Consider the following 20,356-nt stretch of genomic DNA (forward strand, 5'->3'; position numbering starts at 1 on the left):
TTTATTTCTTTATCAGTAGTATTTAAAATTCTGTCTTCTTTTTATTTGTGCTCCTTTTTCTCTGGAGGCTTGTCTTTAGTGTTTTCATAGAACATTTTACTTTACTTTTGTGGCACATTATGTTTGTCCCTACTTATGCGAAGCAGATTGTATGGAATGAAAGCAAGGCCCTGTGACAGCTCTTAACACCAGGATGATTAGTTATTTCTCTGTTCTAGAGAAAGTAAAAGGATTAAGTAAATAGAGTTTATGTTTTGTAGTTCACATCTTTATGAGATGGGGTGCTCAGGGTTGAATTATATGCTTTTAGAAATTATACCTTTTTAATTATAATTCTCTTCTGACTTCTCCTTACTTGTAATCCCGTATCTGTTCACAAGTTTCAATGGGGCAGTTACACAAATCTTTCTGTATGAAGGCACAATAAGAATGTTCCATTTAAATCACATACATATTTCTCTAGGGAAGAAAAGAGTGGGTGTAGTAAGTTTATTTAAGCAGTTACTGAGAGCACGGTGTGCCAGGTTCATTAGTGTTTCATTTTTTTCTTGCTGTGTAACAAATACTAGAAAATACAGAGATAAATCCTGAAGTGGCTTTGGCAAACCAGTCGGGAGAAGTATCTTATCTGATGTTACGTATGAAAATTTCAGTAACAGCAGCACACAAGAATGTGGCATAAATGACCTTCAGATACATCACAGCTTGTTCTAAAATGCAGGGGTGTGGTAGTGAGCAAGTAAATGATTGTTCACCATTCAAATCTTTTATAACTTGAATCTGTCAGCCACAGGTTTATTGGAAGATGAGTTTTAATGAATCCCGCTACTTTGGGGGTTTGTTTTGAGATAGAAAGTGGTTGGAAGAGAAACCCTTGCTGGTATCTTCCACAGTAGATGTTCTTTTAATACCTCCCCTCTTGTACACATTCTGTGCTCACCCTCTCTTGTGTGTGCTCTCTCCCCCACTCTTCCAGCCCGTCCCCCCTCACTACCTCTTAAACCCTCTCTTCCTGTCTTCCTCCTTTGTTTAGTTTGAAAAGAAATAATAATATTGAGAGTCAGAATGAATATAATAAGTTGTTTTTGTGTGTCTCCTGACCTGATGATAATGTTTTTATACTAAAAAGTTATCACTCTCTTTTTTTCTTCCCAGTTCTAAGCATGTAAAGTTGCTGAGATTTCCTTAGGATTTTCATCATGCTTAAATGGTAGACTCCCTACTGGGTACATGTCAAAATTAGTAACTCAGTAATTTAGGGACTAGTTGTTAAGTATCTACTGTGTCAGGCACTGTCCTACATTCTGGAAATGCAGTAGTGACCAAGACATAAGTTCCTACTCTTATGACATATATTCTAGTAAAGGAGGCTAATAATAAATACACAGATACAGATGCTGTGATTTCAAATAGTAACATGCTATTAAGGAAGGAAGGTCATGTCATAGTAAGTGACTGCAGGGTGAGGGATAGGCTTTGGAAGAGATAACCTAAGTTGAGATATGAGTGGTATAAGGGAGTCAGCTATAGAAAGGAGGAGGAGTATCTCAGGCAGACCTAACAGCTAATATAGAGGCCTGTCAGTTGGTTTTTGAGGAGTGGAAAAGAAAACCAGTGTGGATGGAGCTTGATTAAGAGGATTGTATGATAAGCATTCTGAGGGTGCTAGGAAGGAGCTTAGTCACGGAGGGCCCTGTAGGCCAGGAGAAAAAAGAATGGATTTTATTCCAGCTACAATAGGGAGTCTATGGTGGATTTTAAGTGAGAGAGGGATACAGAATAACATTCTCTTACATGGCCCCAAGGCTGTTCCCACATTCAGGGAGTCAAATATAGTATACTGCTATTACCTACTCTATACTGTCCACATTCAAATTTCCTGATTGTCCTAAAACTATGTTTTATAGCAACTGCTTTGATCCAGTTCAGAATGACACATTAACATTTTGTTATTTCTTGAGTGTCTTAATCTGCAGCAATTCCTCAGCCTCTCTGCCACAGCATTTGCATTCTTAAATAGTACATGTTCATTGTTTCATATACTGTCCCTAATATGGATTTAACTGATTGATTCTTCATGATTCAATTCCGTTTATGCACTTGACAGCAGAAACATGCGACGTATCTCTATAGATGTCATACATCTTTGGCACATCACATCAGAGGTACTCGATGCTGCTTTGTCCATTACTGATAGTGTTGGTTTTAGATGACTTGGTTTAGGGGTTGTTTATCGGATTTTTCTATTACATTAGTTATCTTTTTTTTTGTAATTAAAAAAATTACTGAATACTTTGTGAAATATTCTGTCTCCCAGCAAACTTTCACCTAATGGTGAAAATTAGTTACTATGGTTGTTACAAAATGGTGATTTGCTGTCATTTTACATTAATTGGTTAGTTGGTAGAACTTTTTCTTATCTATTTATACATGGATTCACAGATTCTTTCATTCAATGTGTTATATAGTTCACTATTTTTATTCCTTTGATAGTCAGACAGTTCTAAATCTGGCCAATGAGAACCCTGTCAAGCTACGTCCTATACCAATTCCTATGTCCCACTCACTTTTTTTAAATTTTATTTTATTTATTTATTTGAGAGAGAGAGAGATCACAAGTAGGCAGAGAAGCAAGCAGAGAGAGAGGGGGAAGCAGGCTCCCTGCCCAGCAGAGAGCCCGATGAGGGGCTCGATCCCAGGACCCTGAGATCATGACCTGGGCCAAAGGCAGAGGCTTAATCCACTGAGCCACCCAGGTGCCCCCCACCTCACTTATTTATTTATTTATTTATTTATTTATTTATTTATTTATTTGAGAGAGACAGTGAGAGAGAGCATGAGCAAGGAGGAGGTCAGAGAGAGAAGCAGACTCCCACGGAGCCGGGAGCCCGATGTGGGACTCGATCCTGGGACTCCAGGATCATGACCTGAGCCGAAGGCAGTCGTCCAACCAACTGAGCCACCCAGGCGTCCCCCCACCTCACTTTTTTAGAACTTTTTTAGTTTTTGATATAAGAGCTTCCACACTCATCTTGTACTTCCCCTGCCTTAGCTTTGAACTCAGCCTTTTTTTTTTTTTTTTAAAGAACCTGATTCCTTTTTGTTAAAATAGTATTTAGCATTCAAGATCTGGGCATTAGATATGTTCATTGCTCCTGTAAATGTCATTGCTTCTAGACTTAGTAGACAGAGTTAAAAAATAGGTATGTTTAAATCATAAATTCATACTGATACTCTAATCCCTATCTAATATCTAGGGTTTTTCTTTGCCTCCCTAGTTCCTTATTTCTGTCTTCCTTATCTCCTAGTTAGAAACACCCTAACTACCAGCAGTATATTGATTCCATATTTGTTTGAGACATGCTTATAAAGCTTCAGAATTGCTGTACTCCTACCACTATCAACCACAAATCTAAGTAAAGTTCAGTATTTCCCCACAGGTCTCTTTAGACGAAGAGTAAATAAAATACTGAGCTTAAAATTTACTTGGATTAGTTCCTTTTTTTCCCTGTGTAATTATGGTATTCCTTTGGTAGTAAATATAAATTTTTCTAGATGTTGCTAGATTCCTTTTCATTGGCGATGAAATGTATTTTTTTTCTCTTATAGCTTTATTGGGGTACATTTGATGCACAGTGAGGTAAATTAATGCAAACTGTTTGATAAATTTTGGCATGTGATATCTGTGATATTAACACCATGATCAAGATTAAGGATGGATATATTCAGTGTAGTTTTTTTTTTTATTCTTTCTATTATGAGTGTATTTTTGTATGTTTAAGAGCTATTCTTTTCTGTGACTTGAGTCTTATTTGTAGTATCTTCTGCCTTTTCAAACAGGGCTGTTCACTTTTTTCTTTATTTTCAAGAAGTTTTTAATGTATATTGGGGATATTAACTGTATAATATCAGTAAGTTATATAATAATGTAATGTCAGTAATGCATCTAATATAATATCAGTAATCTTGGATCCACTTAGAACTACTTTGGTATAAGGTATGAATAATGAATCTAGTTTGTTTCCAAATGGTTCTCCTGTTATGTCAACACTACTTATTAAATTCTGCTGAACAATGGGATGTTCATATAAAAAGTAATGAAATTGGACCCCTGCCTCACACCATGTAAAAAAAAAATGAACTCCAAATTGATCACAGACATAAAATTAATAGTTGGAGCTATAGTAGTCTTAGAGGAATACACAAGAGTAAATTTTCGTGGGCCCAGCAATAGTTTTTTAGATAAAACACCAAAAGCACCTGTGACAAAAGAAAAAATAAATTGGAATTCATCAAACATTAAAACTTTGTGTTCCAAGGATGCAGTCAAGAAAGTGAAAAGAAACCCATGAAAAGAGAGAAAATATTTACAAGTTTTCTCGAGTTCTCTGGAATGATTTAGTTTTTTCCCTATTCCAAAATTAGGTTTTAGCTTTCTATAATTTTACTAATCAATGACAGCTTGTTCATCTCTTCCACTGTCTTCAAATTTCTCTCTCCCCACCTTTTTATTTCTTATAAGTGAATGTGATTTTGTGTCCTTATGGTGTCACTTTAGAGTGATTTTATGAGAAAGTGATTTTATGAGAAATTTAATGATTTCCTTTTCTTTTTTACATGCTTTGTAATTTTTTGTTTGTGAGTTCAACTTGCTTTATTTTTTAAAAAAACTTTTAAAATTTTCAAAATTTCTTTTCAGTGTACCAGAATTCATTGTTTATGTACCACACCCAGTGTACCATGCAATACGTACCCTCTGTAATACCCAGCACCAGGCTCACCCAACCTCCCACCTCTTGCCCCTTCAAAACCCTCAGATTGTTTTTCAGAGTCCATAGTATGGTTCGTCTCCCCCTCCAATTTCCCCCAACTCCCTTCTCTTCTCCATCTCCCCATGTCCTCTGTGTTATTTCTTATGCTCCACTTTCATAAGTGAAACACATTATTTACTCTCATTAATTTTGGCCAGTCTAACTGGTGGTATCTCAATGTGATTTTGATTTGAATCTCCCTGATGGCTAGTGATGATGAACATTTTTTCATGTGTCTGTTAGCCATTTGTATGTCTTCATTGGAGAAGTGTCTGTTCATGTCTTCTGCCCATTTTTTGACATGATTATCTGTTTTGTGTGTTTGAGGAGTTCTTTATAGATCCTGGATATCAGCCCTTTGTCTGTACTGTCATTTGCGAATATCTTCTCCCATTCCGTGGGTTGCCTCTTTGTTTTGTTGACTGTTTCCTTTGCTGTGCAGAAGCTTTTGATTTTGATGAAGTCCCAAAAGTTCATTTTCACTTTTGTTTCCTTTGCCTTTGGAGACATATCTTGAAAGAAGTTGCTGTGGCTGATATTGAAGAGGTTACTGCCTATGTTTTCTATGATTCTGATGAATTCCTGCCTCATGTTGAGGTCTTTTATCCATTTTGAGTTTATCTTTGTGTATGGTGTAAGAGAATGGTTGAGTTTCATTCTTCTATACATAGCTGTCCAGTTTTCCCAGCACCATTTATTGAAGAGACTGTCTTTTTTCCACTGTATATTTTTTCCTGCTTTGTCGAGGATTATTTGACCATAGAGTTGAGGGTCCATATCTGGGCTGTCTACTCTGTTCCACTGGTCTATGTATCTGTTTTTATGCCATCAACTTGCCTTATTTTAAAGAGGTTTTCTTTCTTTCTTTCCTTATCCTTTCTAGTAAGGCAGTTTTGAAATTGCCTCCACCTGAATTTCTGAAATCCTCAGCTCTGAGGAAGGTCTTACAGTAAGATCTTCCAGAAGAGTTTCCTCCCGTCCTTATGCCAGGGTATGGTGGTCTTATTATTGGTTGCACAGATATTTCTAATTCCTTTTTTTTTTTTTTTTTAAGATTTTATTTACTTGAGAGAAAGAGAGAGAGAGAGAGTGCAAGAGCAGGGGGTTGGAGAAGCAGATTCCCTGCTGAGCAGGCAGCCTGACCTGACCTGAGCCAAAGGCAGATAGGCAATCCCCTGAGCCACCCAGGCGCCCCGATATTTCTCATTCTTCCCTTCATTGCAGGCAAGCACTGTCTTTTCATTTGAGACTGGACTTGTGAATTGAGCTTCTTCAGCCTCTTGTTCCTGTCTAGAAGACACAGTACTTTGTTTTAAGTAGTGAGTCTGACTCTTGTTTACAGTCTCATTTGAGGTGTCTTGGGTTTCATTCCTCCCAGGGAGAGTTGTTGTTGTTGTTGTTGTTTTTTCCTTTTACCTCAGTGCCTGTTTCTGCTTTCAGTTTCCTGAGTTCCTCCTGGCTGGAGCCCAAGTTCATTAATGGGAGTTGTTTTTGGAAAAGCCTGATTTCTCTGCTTTATCTTTCTTTTGATTATTCTATTCATCTATGCAAGGTCAACTCTTCTTTTCCCTTCCTAGCTCTTCATTTGTACATAAAAGAATCATCTTTTTTTTTTTTTTTTAAGATTTTATTTATTTATTTGAGATAGAGAATGAGAGCGAGACCATGAGCCTAGCCAGGAGATGGAGGGAGAGGGAGAAGCAGGCTTCCACTGAGCAGGGAGCCCAATGCGAGGCTCCATCTCAGAACCCTGAACCATAGGCAGACGCTGAACTGATTGAGCCACTCAGGCGCCCCTAGAATTATTATTATTTTTAGTAATTGAAACATACTTTAAGTTACAGAAATTCCCGTTTTAATCTTATATCCAATTTAATGATTGCCCCTTCCCTCATTCTCATTTTGATAGGAATTTGGTGGTGGTTTGTTCTTTTAATCTTTACTTTATCCTCTTCACTCTTGTACTTACTGTCAGAAGAAAGAGGAAAGGAGCAGTTTTACTTGCATGATGCTGTTGTAACCCAGCATGGTGTCCTGGCCTGTAAATAGGTGCTGTCTCTTTTGTGCTAGACTCTAATATGTGTGTGTGTTTTGTTTTTTTTTTTCCAAAGGCCCTCATAGAACTGATCACTTCCCCACATAGACAGGATACCTCATATTTCACCTTTGGCAACACTCTTCTTTCCTTTATTCCCTGCTCAGCTCTAGTTCGAGTACACTTGTAGGGGCGCCTGGATGGCTCAGTCGTTTGGGTGACTGCCTTCGGGTCTTGTCGTGAGGCTCCCTCCTTAATGGGGAGCCAGTTTCTCCCTCTGCCTGACACTCCCCCTGCTTGTGCTCGCTCTCTCTCCCTCTGACAAATAAATAAATAAAATCTTAAAAAAAAAAGTAAACTTGTATTGTGTGGGTCATCTTACCTTGGTACATTTTGTCTCATGGGTGGAGTTTCTTTGAATGGGCTTTAAGCAGGACTTCTACCTGGCCCAAGGGAACACAAGCATTTTTTTTTTTCCCTCTCAACTTTTTGTTTTGGAAAACACAAACCCACAGAAAAATTGAAAGAATGGTGGATGAATAGCCATATGCCTTACCCCTAGGTTTTCTACCTGTTAATATTTTGCCTGTTTGCTAACATTTATTTTCTCGGCTGAAGTAATTGAGAGGATCATAATGCGGACATTATTTAGTACATCCCTAAATACTTCAGCATGTATGTCCAAAAATCGGACATTCTTGTACATATTTATCACACTCAAACAATGATTTGGTACTATCATCCAATATATAGGTAATACTCAGATTTTCCCAAATGTTTCAATAAATGCCGTTTATAGCTGTTTCCCTGATTGAAGATCCAATCAAGATTAGTTTTTTTTTTAATTTAATTAATTTATTTATTTTAGGGAGAGGTGGAGAGAGCAGGAGAGAGACACACGCAGACTCCACGATGAGCATAGAGCCCAAAGCAGGGCTCGATCTCATGATCCTGCGATCATAACTCAAGCTGAAATCAAGAGTCAGATTTTTAACTCACTGAGTCACCCAGTTGTACCTTGTCCAACTTCTGGTCTTTTTTCTCCATGTTATTGAGGGTGGCTCCAGTCAACCCACTGAGTTTAGACTGCTCCATGCTGAAGGAAATATATGCCCCGCATGGGAAATATATTTATATATGCTCCTAAACTTACAGATTCATGTATCAGATAAGTCCCCGTGCTTTTGACGTAAGCCTAGTTTCTGATGTTCAGCACTACTACAAAGTAAGATGCCATTCTCTTCTTTCACAGGTTCTTAAAGAGTTTCCATTTACCTGATGTGATTTTCCAAGGCCCTACTCTTTTGGGGAGAAGAAGAGAAAAGTTAGGGTGTACTTGCATCCTTCGAGTTTTCTTACAGAATGTTTTTGTTTATTTGTCTTTTATGGTCTCAATAATGTGGCGTTCTCAGGTTCTTTTTTAGTAAGTCCTGCTCAGATCTTTAGAATGTGAGATGTATTAATTCTCTAGGACTGCCATTACAAGTGGGTGACAACCAGAAATTTTGTCTCACAGTTCTAGAGGCTAGCAGTCCAAGAGATCAAGGTGTAGTAGACAAGATTGCTTGCTTCTGGGAGCTATGAGAAAGAATTTGTTGCATGCCTCTCACTTGTTTCTGGTGGTTGCTGACAGTCCTTGGATTGCAGAAGTATCACCCACTGTATGCTTTCATCTTCGTGTGGTGCTCTCCTTGTGTGGGTATCTGTGTCCCAAGTTTCCTCCTTTTGTAAGGATGTTAGTCCTATTCAGTTAAGTATTTACCCTACTCTGTGGTATGATTTCATCCCAACTTAACTAATTATATCTGCAGTGATCCTGTTCCCAAATAAAATCACATTCTGAGGTACTGGGTGTTAGGACTTTAACAAGAAATTGGGGCTGGGACACATATATTGGGTACTTTTTAATCTCTGTTCTTCAGAAATTCTGTGACAATTCAATATCCTTATATAGATGGGCTTTATTTAATTACATGTGAATGGTTTTTTTTCTTAGTTTTGTATGTCAGACTGAATATTTGTGTCCCCCCCAAAGTCCATATGTTGAGAATTAATCCCCAGTGTGATGGTATTTGGAGGTGAGGTTTTTAGGAGGTGATAAGGTCATGAAGGTGAAGCCCTCATGAATGGGATTAGTGTCCAGAGAGATCCCTCGTGCACTCCTCTTGTATGAGGATATACTAAAAAAAAAAAAAAAAAAAAAAAGTCTCTGAACTAGAAAGCCAGCCAGCCAGCCTTCATTAGACACCAAATCTGCCAGTACCTATTCTTGGATTTCCCAGCTTTTAGAACTGTGAGAAATAAATTTGTTGTTGATAAGCCACACAGTCTATGTTATTTATGTTACAGAAGCCTGAATGGACTAAGGCATATAAGGTGTAGTTAAAAAAACTTCTGTCATGTGTTCATGTTGGAACCATAGGAAATGAATTACCATGAGTTATCACCATCTTTTGTCTAAAAACTTTGCTATCCACATCTTTTAAGTTTTTATTTAGAAAGATTTTTTTTGAGAGTGTGTGTGCACATGAGTGTGGGGAGGGGCAGGAGAAGAGGGAGAGACTCTCAAGTAGTCTCTGCACTGAATGCAGAGCCTGACATGGGGCTCAGTCTCACAACCCTGAGATCATGACCTGAGCTGAAACCAAGAGTCGGATGGTTAACCGACTGAACTATCGAGTGCACCCACGTCTTTAAAAATTTATGATGAAAATTTCAAAATTACATGAAGTATAGAGAATATATAAGGAACTGCAATATGTTCATTAATCAGCTTCAACAAATTCTAATATTCCAGTATTTTTGTTGCTTCTGTTCTTCTATCACCTCTTCTTTTGATGATGTTATTTTAAAAAAAAAACAACCAAAAAACCACAAGTGACACTGATTCACTCTTAGGGAAGATAACAATTGAAACAATGGAAAAAGACTTAAAAACAAGCTAATGAGATGGTTTTACACTAAAAGGCTTTTATAGTTTCAGTGTTAAAGATGAACAATGCCCGAATGCCTTTGCTCCAGTGGTTTCAAATTAGTGCTAGCCAAGAAATCCTTTGAATTAAACCTGCCTGGAATTCTAAATAAACATCCATAAGAACATCATTGTGAGGAGACCAAAAGAACACCACTGTTTCCATACCCATAGATAAGTCACATGTGTCTGGAATCCTTTGGGTTCTGTAGAACACATTTTGAAAACCAAGATAAAGTGGTTTGTCCAAAGTTGTAGAGCTGGGTGGTTGCAGAGATAGGACAGGGACACAGATCTCTTGTACAGAAATTCTCTTTGTTCTTCCTACCTCTTTTAATAGTTTTTAAAAGAATTATTGTTTTACTTGGATCCCAGACACAAGATATGTGAGTGAAACATGGATTTCATTCTTGTAGGAAAAGTTGGAGCCTTCTAAACAATGGTAGTTCCTTTGCTTTGCTCTAACTCAGTATTAGATGAAAAAAAAAATGATCTAAGCTTTGAGTTTTCCTACAGCAGAGGAACTGGGTTGAAAGTCTCCGGTTCTTTAAAAAAACAGTACATTTAGAATACGTTGGGTTTCTAAATGGAATTGTTTTCTTCATTTTAGTTTCTTGTTCATTGCTAGTATATGGATACACAGTTGATTTTTATTTATTGATCTTATATCTTGTACTTTTGCTGAGCTAGATAATGTCTAGTTTCTAAATTCTGAGTTTAGCTAAGGTTTTTTTTTTCACTTTTTTGAGACATTTTAAAATATTCTAAAATTCATTTACTGTTAAGTGTACAATTTCATTATATTTAGAAATGTATGGAATTGTACAGTCATCACTACAGTCCAGTTCTGGAATATTTTCATCATCCCAAAAAGTTCCCTTGTACTGGTCTACACTTAAATAATGCTCCTACCTTCCCATTCCGTCAGGCAGCCACTGATCTGCTTTCAGTTTCTATAATTGCCTTTTCTAGACATTTCATATAAATGGAATTATACAGTATGCAGAGGTTTATATCTGACTTCCTCATCTAACATAATATGTTGCTGTTTTTTTTTTGTTTTGTTTTGTTTTGTTTTTAAAGATTTTATTTATTTATTTGACAGAGAGAGATCACAAGTAGACGGAGAGGCAGGCAGAGAGAGAGAGAGAGGGAAGCAGGCTCCCTGCTGAGCAGAGAGCCCGATGCGGGCCTCGATCCCAGGACCCTGAGATCATGACCTGAGCCGAAGGCAGCGGCTTAACCCACTGAGCCACCCAGGCGCCCATGTTGCTGTTTTTTTTTAAAGGATACTGTTTTTATTATTTTTACTTATTTTTAGAAAGAGGGAGGGGGGAGGGGCAGAGGTAGAGAAAAGAGAGCATCTTAGGCAGGTTCCATGCCGAGAGCAGAGCCCAACATGGGGCTCAATCTCAACCCTGAGATCAAGCTGAAATCAAGAGTCAGATGCTTAACCAGCTGAGCCACTGAGGTGTGCCTAAGGGTGTTTTGAGATTCATCCATGGATCTTAGTCTGTTCCTTTTAATTGCCAAGTAATAGTCCATCGTATGGATATACACATTTTGTTTATCAGTTCACAAGTTGGTGGAAATTTGGATTGTTTCTTTGGGCTACTATGAATAATGTTATGAACATTCCTGTATATGTCTTTTTGTGGACATAAGGTATCATTTCTCTTGGATAGACTCCTAGGAGGAAAATTGCTGGATTGTATGATATATTTACATTTTAACTTTTTGAGGTATTGGCAAACTGTTTTCCAGAGTGGAAATACATGAGGGTTCCAGTATTTCCACATCCTCTCTAACACTTGTTATTTTGTCTTTTTTATTATAGCCACTGTAATGAGTGAATTGTGGTATCTCATTGCGGTTTTGATTTGCATTTTCCTGAGGGCTGGTGATATTGAGAATCTTTTCATGTGCTTATCAGCTATTTGTACATTGTCTGGAGAAAGGTCTATTCAGCCTTTTGCCCATTTTTATATGGGTTACTTGTCTTTTTATTATTATAAGAGTTCTTTGTATATTTTGGATTCTTGTCCTTTATCAGATTTATCATTTGTAAAAATTTTCTACTAATCTTTGCCTTCTGTTTTCACTTCCATATTGTATCTTTTTTTTAAGATTTTATTTATTTTATTTGAGAGACAGTGCATGCAAGCAGAGGGAGGGGCAGAAGTAGAGGGTGGAGAGAGAGACTCTTAAGTCTCTCGAGTCTCTCAGACTCCCTGCTGAGCACAGAGCCCTATGTGGGCCTGGATCTCATGACCCTGAGATCATGACCCAAGCTGAAACCAAGAGTTGGATATTTAATCAGTTGAGCCATCAAAGCACCACCCCCCTCCCCCATATAGTGTCTTTTGAAACTCAAACATTTTATTGTGATAAAGTCCAGCTTATCAAGTTTTTTTCTTTTATGGGTTGTACCTTTGGTGTCATATCCTAAGAACATTTTGCCACCTCAAACTCAAAATATTTTTTCCTGTATGTTTTCATGAAATATTTGCAGTTTTAGCTCTTAATGCTTAGGACTGTTATCCATTTTGATTTAATTTTTATGTATGGTGTGAGGTAAAGGTCTAACTTCATTAGCATATATATTTGGTTGTCTGGCAGCATTTTTTAAAAAGATTATTCTTTTCTCCATTGATTTGTGCTGGCAAAAATCAACCAAAAATGTAAGAAATTCTGAGTTCTTAATTCTTTTCTGTTGATTCTCATGTCTATCTTTGTGTTGGTACCACTCTGTCTTGGTTACTGGGACTTACAGTAAGTTTTTAAATCAGGTGGTGTATATCCTCCAACTCTTATTATTTTTTTCAAAAGATATTCTAGCTTTTTTGAGTTTCTATATAAATTTTAGGATTGGCTTATCAGTTTCTACCAAAAAAAAAAAAAAAAAAAGCCTGCTGGAAATTAGATCTTGAATGCATTAAGTTTGTAGATCAATTTGGAAAGAATTCCTATCTTGACAATGTTAGTGTTCTACTTCATGCACATGAAATGTCTTTTCATTTATTTAGATCACCATTAATTTATTTATTATAGTTTTAAGTATACAGTCCTGCCTGTCCTTTATTAAATTTATTCTTAAGTTTTTATTTTTTGTGATACTGTAAATGGAATTGTTTTAATTTCAACTTCCTGTTTTTCATTGCATAGTATACAGATATACTTGATTTTTGTATGTTGATCTTGTATCCTTCAACTTTGCTGAACTTATTTAATACTTTCTAGGACTCTAGGAAATCTAGGATTCTGTCATCTGCATGTAAAAACCTCTTTTTTTTTAACCTCTTCCTTTCCAGCCTGGGTACCCTTGATTTACTTTTCTTTTCTATTCTTTTCCTTTTTTTTTTTTTTCTTACTCCATTAAGTTAGAACCTTTAGTACAGTGTTGAGCAGAATTTTCTGTCTTATGGAAGAAAACATTCAGTCATTCCATCATTAAATATGATCTTAGTTGTTGGTATTTTGTAAGTGCCTTTATCAGATTAAGGATGTTTTATCTATTCCTTTTTTGTTAAAGAGTTTTTACCATGAATGGTGTTGAATTTGTCAAATGCATTTTCTGCCTCTGTTGAGATGATCATGTGTTTTTCTTCTGCTAATATGATATATTACCTTAATTGATTTTGGAATGTTAAACCAACTTTGTTTTCCTTGGGTAAATCCCACTTGGTCATGGTGGCCAATCCTTTTTATTTCTTACTTAACTTCTTTTTATGTCTTTGGCATGGTTCAGTATTAAGGTAGTAATGGTCTCCTAGAATGAGTCAGGGAATGTTACCTCTTCCTCTGTTTCTGAAATAGTTTGTTGAAGACTGATATAATTTATTCTTTTAAATATTTGATAGCATTTACCAGGGAAGTCATTTGGGCCTGAGTTTTTCTTTGTGAGATTTTTAATTACTAATTCAGTTTCTTATATGTGTCTCTTCAGATTTTGTGTGTTCTGTAGTAAGCTTTGGTCATTTGTACCTTTCAAGGAGTTTTTCCTTATTATCTAAGTTGTTGAACGTATTGGTGTAAAGTTTCTAATGTTGCCTTATGCCATTTTATTTATTTATTTTAAAGTAAGCTCTACAGCCAACATGGGGCTTGAACTCACGACCCCAAGATCAAGAGCTATATGCTCCACTGACTAAGCCAACCAGATGCCCCTCTTATACCATTTTACTGTATGTAGGATCTATAATGATGTCACCTTTCTCATTTCCTGATACTAGTAAATAAATATTCTTTTTTTCCTTACCAGTTTAGCTAGAGGTTATCAATTACGTTAAGCTTCTCAAAGAACTAGCTCTTGGTTTAATTCGTTTTCTCTATTGTTTTCTTTTGATACTTATTATTTTCTACCTTCCTCTTCCTTTGCATTTAATTTGTTCATCTCTTTGTAGTTTATCAAAGTATAAGCTTAGGTCACTGATTTCTCAAGAGAATTTCCTTCTTTTCAAATATAGGTATTTAGTACTATAAATAATTCTGCTAAGTATTACTTTAGTGGGATCCTACAAATTTGAATATGTTATGCTTTCATTTTTATTTAATTCAAAATACTTTTCAAGTCTTCCCTTTGGAATCTTTTTTGAGCCATTTGTTATTTAGCAATACCTTATATAGTTTCCAAATATTTGAGGATTTTCCAAGTATCTTTCTGTTTTGGATTTCTAATTTAATTCTGTTCTGGTCAAAGAACATACGTTATATTTTATATGACTTGAATCCTTTTGAATCTATTGAATCTTATTTTATGGCCTAGGATATGGTCTTAATGGTTATTCTGTTTGCACTTGAGAAAAACATGTATTTTGCTGTTTTGGATGTAGTGTTCTATAAATGTTAATTAGGTAAAGTTGTGGTTAGTGTTGTTCAAGTCTATTATATTCTTGCTGATTTTCTGCTTGGTTGTTCTATTAGTTATTGAAATGGAGTATTGAAATCTCTAATTGTAATTATTGATTTATCCCATTACTCTTTGTAGGTCTTTGAGTTTTGGCTTCATGTATTTTGAAGCTTTGTCATTAAGTTCATAAATATTTAGTATTGTTCTCTGGATTGAAGGACTCCTTTATCCTGCTGCTATGATCATCTTCATGTTAAGTACTGTTCTCTGCTCTGAACTCTACTCTGATATCAATATATTTAGTCAGTTTTCTTTCAACTAGTGTTAGCTTGATATATCTTTTTCTATATTTTTATTTTCATTTTTTTAATTTTTATTTTAAAATTTCTATCTTTTTATTTTTAATCTCTTTGTTTCTTCATACTTTAATTGTTTAGATAGGCAGTATATAATTGAATTTTCGTTTTCAAATCTTAAATGACAATCTCTGCACTTAAATATTAGTGTGTTAGACCATTTCCATGTATTGTGATTATTGCTATGATTAAGTTTGTCATCTTTGTTGTTTCTTCTTTGTCCCATGTTTCTTATTCCTGTCTTCCTCTCTTTCTGCCTTCTTTTTCATTAATCAGGTTTTTAAAAAAAATTCCATTTATGTCTTTTCTTCAGTCCTAATGTATAACTCTTTGTATTTTTGTTTTGTGTTGTTTTGTTTTTGCTTTAATGATTGCATTAGTGTAAACAACTTACCACAGTCTACATTTAAGGGATATTATACCGTTTCATATATAGTATAAGAACCTTACTGTAGGGTACTTACATTTCTACTCCCTAATCATAGGATTGTGCCGCCTTTATCACAGTTTTATTTTAGGACATTTTTGTCCCCCTAGGAGAAACCCCATACCCTTTAGCAATTGTTTTGAACAGTTGCTATTCACTCTTACAGGGAAGGCATCTCCTACCCTAAATACTACAAAATGGCTGAACATACAACCCCCAACACTGGACAGATGAGATAGACAGCAATTTGTTAGTCATATATATTCATAGCTCAAGGGAGGGGAAAACCTTACAACATACAGGGCCATGTAGGAGTTCTACTTGGGGGCACAGTGAATAAGCATGAGCTGAGGGAGGCAGGCTTTATAGTAACATGAGGATGAGGTGACCTCTGGTTTCCACCAGAAGATGTGATTGCTTGTTTGAATAATTTCACAGGCTGGCAGGGAAGTAAAATTCATTAAGAACCAGGTAGAATACAGCTGGTATAGCTAGATGGAGAACTTTTCTCTTCTTTTTTAAGATTTTGTTTTTAAGTAATCTCTACACCCAGTGTGGGGCTCAAACTCAAACCCCAAGATTAAGAGTCACATGCTTTACTGACTGAGCCAGCCAGGTGCCTGGGGATCTTTTCCACTGGATGGGAGTGAGGGGGTGGGGGGACCGTATCTGGTAAGAGCAGGGGAGTACATTTGGGGCCCTGTGAGGCCCAAAGTGTCAAGACAGCACTTAATATTGAATCTTAATTTCATGGCTTACACCACAGCAATCAGTCTGCATTCTGCCCTGATTCCTCCTCCAACCTCTGGCAGCCACAAATCTACTTCCGGTCTTTATGGATTTGCCTGTCCTGGACATCTCATGTAAATGGACTCATAGATCGTATTTTGTGTCTGGCCTTTTCCCTTTAACGTCATGTTTTCAAGGGTGATCCATGTTGTAGCATGCGTCAATACTAAACACCTTTTTATTGCTGGTTAGTATTCCCTTCTATGGTTATACAACATTTTATTTCTCCATTCCTAGTTGATGAGCATTTGAGTTGCTTCCACTTTTTGGCTGTAACGTATAATGCTGCTGTGAACATTTGTGTACACATTTTTTGGTGGACATATGTTTTTGTTTTCCTTTGGTATATGCCTAACTTTTTCTTTGTATTTTAAATAGGGTTTTGGTTTTTGGTTTTTGTTGGCTATAAAATTTGGGTTGATATTTTCTTCTTTCAGTGATTTCAAGATGTTCCCCTTCTGCCCTCCAGCATGTATTACTCCTGATGAGAAATCTGCTGTCATCTTTATATTTATTCCTTTGAACATATAATGTCTTAGGCTGCTTTCAAGATTTTCTTTTTATCATTGGTTTTAAGCAGTTTGATTATGATGTGCTTAGGTGAGTTTCCTTCATATTGCTTGTGTTTAGGGTTTTTTAAAGTTTCTAGGATATGTGGGTTTATTTGTTTCACCAACTTTGGGAAAACTTCAGCCATTATTTCCTTAAAAATTTATTTGGTCCCATTCCCACTTTGGGATTCAAGTTACTCACACAGTACACTGCTTGAAGTTGTCCCACAGCTAATTGATATTCTTTCCATTTTGGGGGGATTCTTTTTTCTTCTGTGTGTTTTATTTTGTATAATTTCTATTGCTGTGCTTTCAAATTCAGTACCTTTTCTAATGTCAAATCTGCTGTCAATCCTAGTCAATATATTTTTCATCTCCATGCTCTCAAGAAGTTTGATTTGGGTCTCTTATTATATTTTCTATGTCTCTGCTTAACTTTGTGAACATACGGAATGCAGAATGTCTTTCTCTGCTAATTCTGATGTTAGTTTCTATTGATTGATTATTCTCTTAAATACGGGATATCTTTTTTCTGCCTCTTTGCATTCTGGTAATTTTTCAGTATACACTGAAAAATATTTTCTGATTTTGTGAAATTTACTTTGTTGGATGCTAGATAATTTTATAGTCCTCTAAATCTTCTTGAGCTTTGTTTTAGGATGCAGTTACTACTTGGAAACAGTTTGGTCCTTTCAGGTCTTCCTTTTATGATGTGTTAGGTGGGCCTGTTGCCATTATTCTCTACTACTGAGGCAAGGTCTTTCTGAATATTCAGTGCCTTGTGAATTATATGTTTTTACAGTGTGGGAACAGGCACTGTGGCCCATTGTGAGTGCCACTAGTTCTTTTCCCAGCCAAAGGGAGAGAGGAAATCCTGTTGGATGATTCATTCCCCAGCCTAAGGGAGTTTCCTCACATGTATTCTCTGTTGCTCTGCTGAATACTTGCTGGGGACCCTCTGCAGATCATCAGGATTCTCTCCTTGAAGTGCTGCTCTCTCCCTTCTGGTGCTTTATCTCCCTTAGTCTTTCTAGATTCTCAGTTAAGGGACTCCTCCGTGTTCTGCCTCATTTCACCTTTTCGGGACCACTGTATGGAAATTCTCTCAAGGCTGTCATAGGGCTTACCTTTTTTGTTTCCTGAATCTGTTATCTGATGTCTAAATATCTTGAAAATAATTTTTTTTTTTTTTTTTTACCCCTTAGGTTATTTTAGGGCGGAGGGGATGGATGCTAAATCTTGTCCCTTTTGCACCATTTTTGGCTGGAAAAGAAGTCTGCCCAAAAGGTTTTGACAGATAACTAAACCAGTTGGGATGCAACCTCTTACATGGATTTTTTTTCCCCCCAACAGGTATTTTTGTTAGTATTTAAATTCATGATAAATTTCTCAGTCTAAGTTAGTCTTCTTTCACCCTTACAGCTTGCCTCTGAATATTGATTTGCTAGATAGTCCAGAATTACTGGAAACAACCATTGATGATGTAATTGGGGCACCTGACACTCTGGAAATACCCCAAGCGCCAGATGAAGTTAACATAGTCACCAGACAAACTGGATTGGAAGGAACTAAAGAGGAATGCGGGAGTAAGTAAATGTTCCATGTGACATCAGGGACAACTTTATTTCACGTCTCTTTAAAATTAGCTATTTAAATCTGTTCTTTGAAGAATATTTTATGTAATAGTTGGATTTTAAAATTTAATGAAGAATAGTTATGTTTTCTTTTTGGCTTGAGGGTCCATCGAAATAGTTAAGAGTACACAATTAGGATGACTAAACATTTGGGTCATTTATAAGTCAATAAGCATTCATGAATTTTCAAACTTGCTTTGTACTGTTTCTTGGATGAAAATTGAGAGAAAAAAGATTTCCTTAAGGATTTTCTATATAGCACAGGATTTAATAAATGTTTGGATATTCCTTTGGCTCCTAGAAAGTATTTTGTTATTAATGAGGAGTATTGTTGCCCGGACCTGCAAAAATACACAATCCAGGAAGAGTGCTGTTTTTCTTAATCTTTTAAAAGATTAAAAGGGCCTATTCCAAGAAACAGAAGTGGAAGGAAAACGTCCAAACTCATTTTATGAGGCCAGCATCACCTTGATCCCAAAACCAGACAAGGATCCCATCAAAAAAGAGAATTACAGACCAATATCCTTGATGAGCACAGATATGAAAATTCTCACCAAAATACTAGCCAATAGGATCCAAACAGTACATTAAAAGGATTATTCACCAAGACCAAGTGGGATTTATTCCAGGGCTTCAAGGTGGTTCAACATCCGCAAATCAATCAATGTGATACAATACATTAATAAAAGAAAGAACAAGAACCATATGATACTCTCAATAGATGCTAAAGAAACATTTGACAAAGTACATCATCCCTTCCTGATCAAAACTCTTCAAAGTGTAGGGATAGAGGGCACATACCTCAATATTATCAAAGCCATCTATGAAAAACCCACCACAAATAGCATTCTCAGTGGAGAAAAATTGAAAGCTTTTCCACTAAGGTCAGGAACACGGCAGGGATGTCCGTTATCACCACTGCTATTCAACATAGTACTAGAAGTCCTAGCCTCAGCAATCAGACAACAAAAGGAAATGAAAGGCATCCAAATCGGCAAAGAAGTCAAACTATCACTCTTTGCAGATGATATGATACTATATGTGGAAAACCCAGAAGACTCCACTCCAAAACTGCTAGAATTTGTACAGGAATTCAGTAAAGTGTCAGGATATAAAATCAATGCACAGAAATCAGTTGATTTCTCTACACCAACAACAAGACAGAAGAAAGAGAAATTAAAGAGTCAATCCCATTTACAGTTGCATCCAAAACCATAAGATACCTAGGAATAAACCTAAACAAAGAGGCAAAGAATCTATACTCAGAAAGCTATAAAGTACTCATGAAAGAAATTGAGGAAGACACAAAGAAATGGAAAAATGTTCCATGCTCCTGGATTGGAAGAACAAATATTGTGAAAATGTCTATGCTACCTAAAGCAATTTACATGTTTAATGCAATCCCTATCAAAATCCCATCCATTTTTTCAAATATTTGAAAAAATATCATATTTTTTCAAATAATGCTAAAATTTATATGGAACCAGAAAAGACCTCGAATGCCCAAGGAATATTGAAAAAGAAAGCCAAAGTTGGTGGCATCACAATTCCAGACTTCAAGCTCTATTACAAAGCCGTCATCATCAAAACAGTATGGTACTGGCACAAAAACAGACATATAGATCAATGGAACAGAATAGAGGGCCCAGAAATAGACCCTCAACTCTATGGTCAACTAATCTTCGACAAAGCAGGAAAGAGTATCCAGTGGAAAAAAGGCAGCCTCTTCAACAAATGGTGTTGGGAAAATTGGACAGCCACATGCAGAAAAATGAAATTGGACCATTTCCTTACACCACACACGAAAATAGACTCAAAATGGATGAAGGACCTCAATGTGAGAAAGGAATCCATCAAACAGCCTCTTGGACCTCAGCCACAGCAAATTCTTCCTAGGAACATCACCAAAGGCAAGGGAAGCAAGGGCAAAAAT

The 20,356-nt window shown here is 36.4% G+C and overlaps 1 protein-coding gene across 5 annotated transcripts in view; it reads left to right on the forward strand.

Annotated features, from left to right (window-relative positions):
• EPB41L5 (erythrocyte membrane protein band 4.1 like 5) overlaps window positions 1–20,356 on the forward strand; it is a 145,030-nt gene that overhangs the window by 94,311 nt on the left and 30,363 nt on the right. For all 5 annotated transcript variants that reach the window (XM_047722604.1, XM_047722606.1, XM_047722607.1 and 2 more), the window contains exon 17: window positions 18,212–18,375. In XM_047722604.1, coding sequence (XP_047578560.1) covers window positions 18,212–18,375 — 164 coding nt within the window. The remainder of the gene's footprint in view (window positions 1–18,211; window positions 18,376–20,356) is intronic.

Source organism: Lutra lutra, chromosome 3, assembly GCF_902655055.1.
Source record: "Lutra lutra chromosome 3, mLutLut1.2, whole genome shotgun sequence".
Taxonomy (NCBI): domain Eukaryota; kingdom Metazoa; phylum Chordata; class Mammalia; order Carnivora; family Mustelidae; genus Lutra; species Lutra lutra.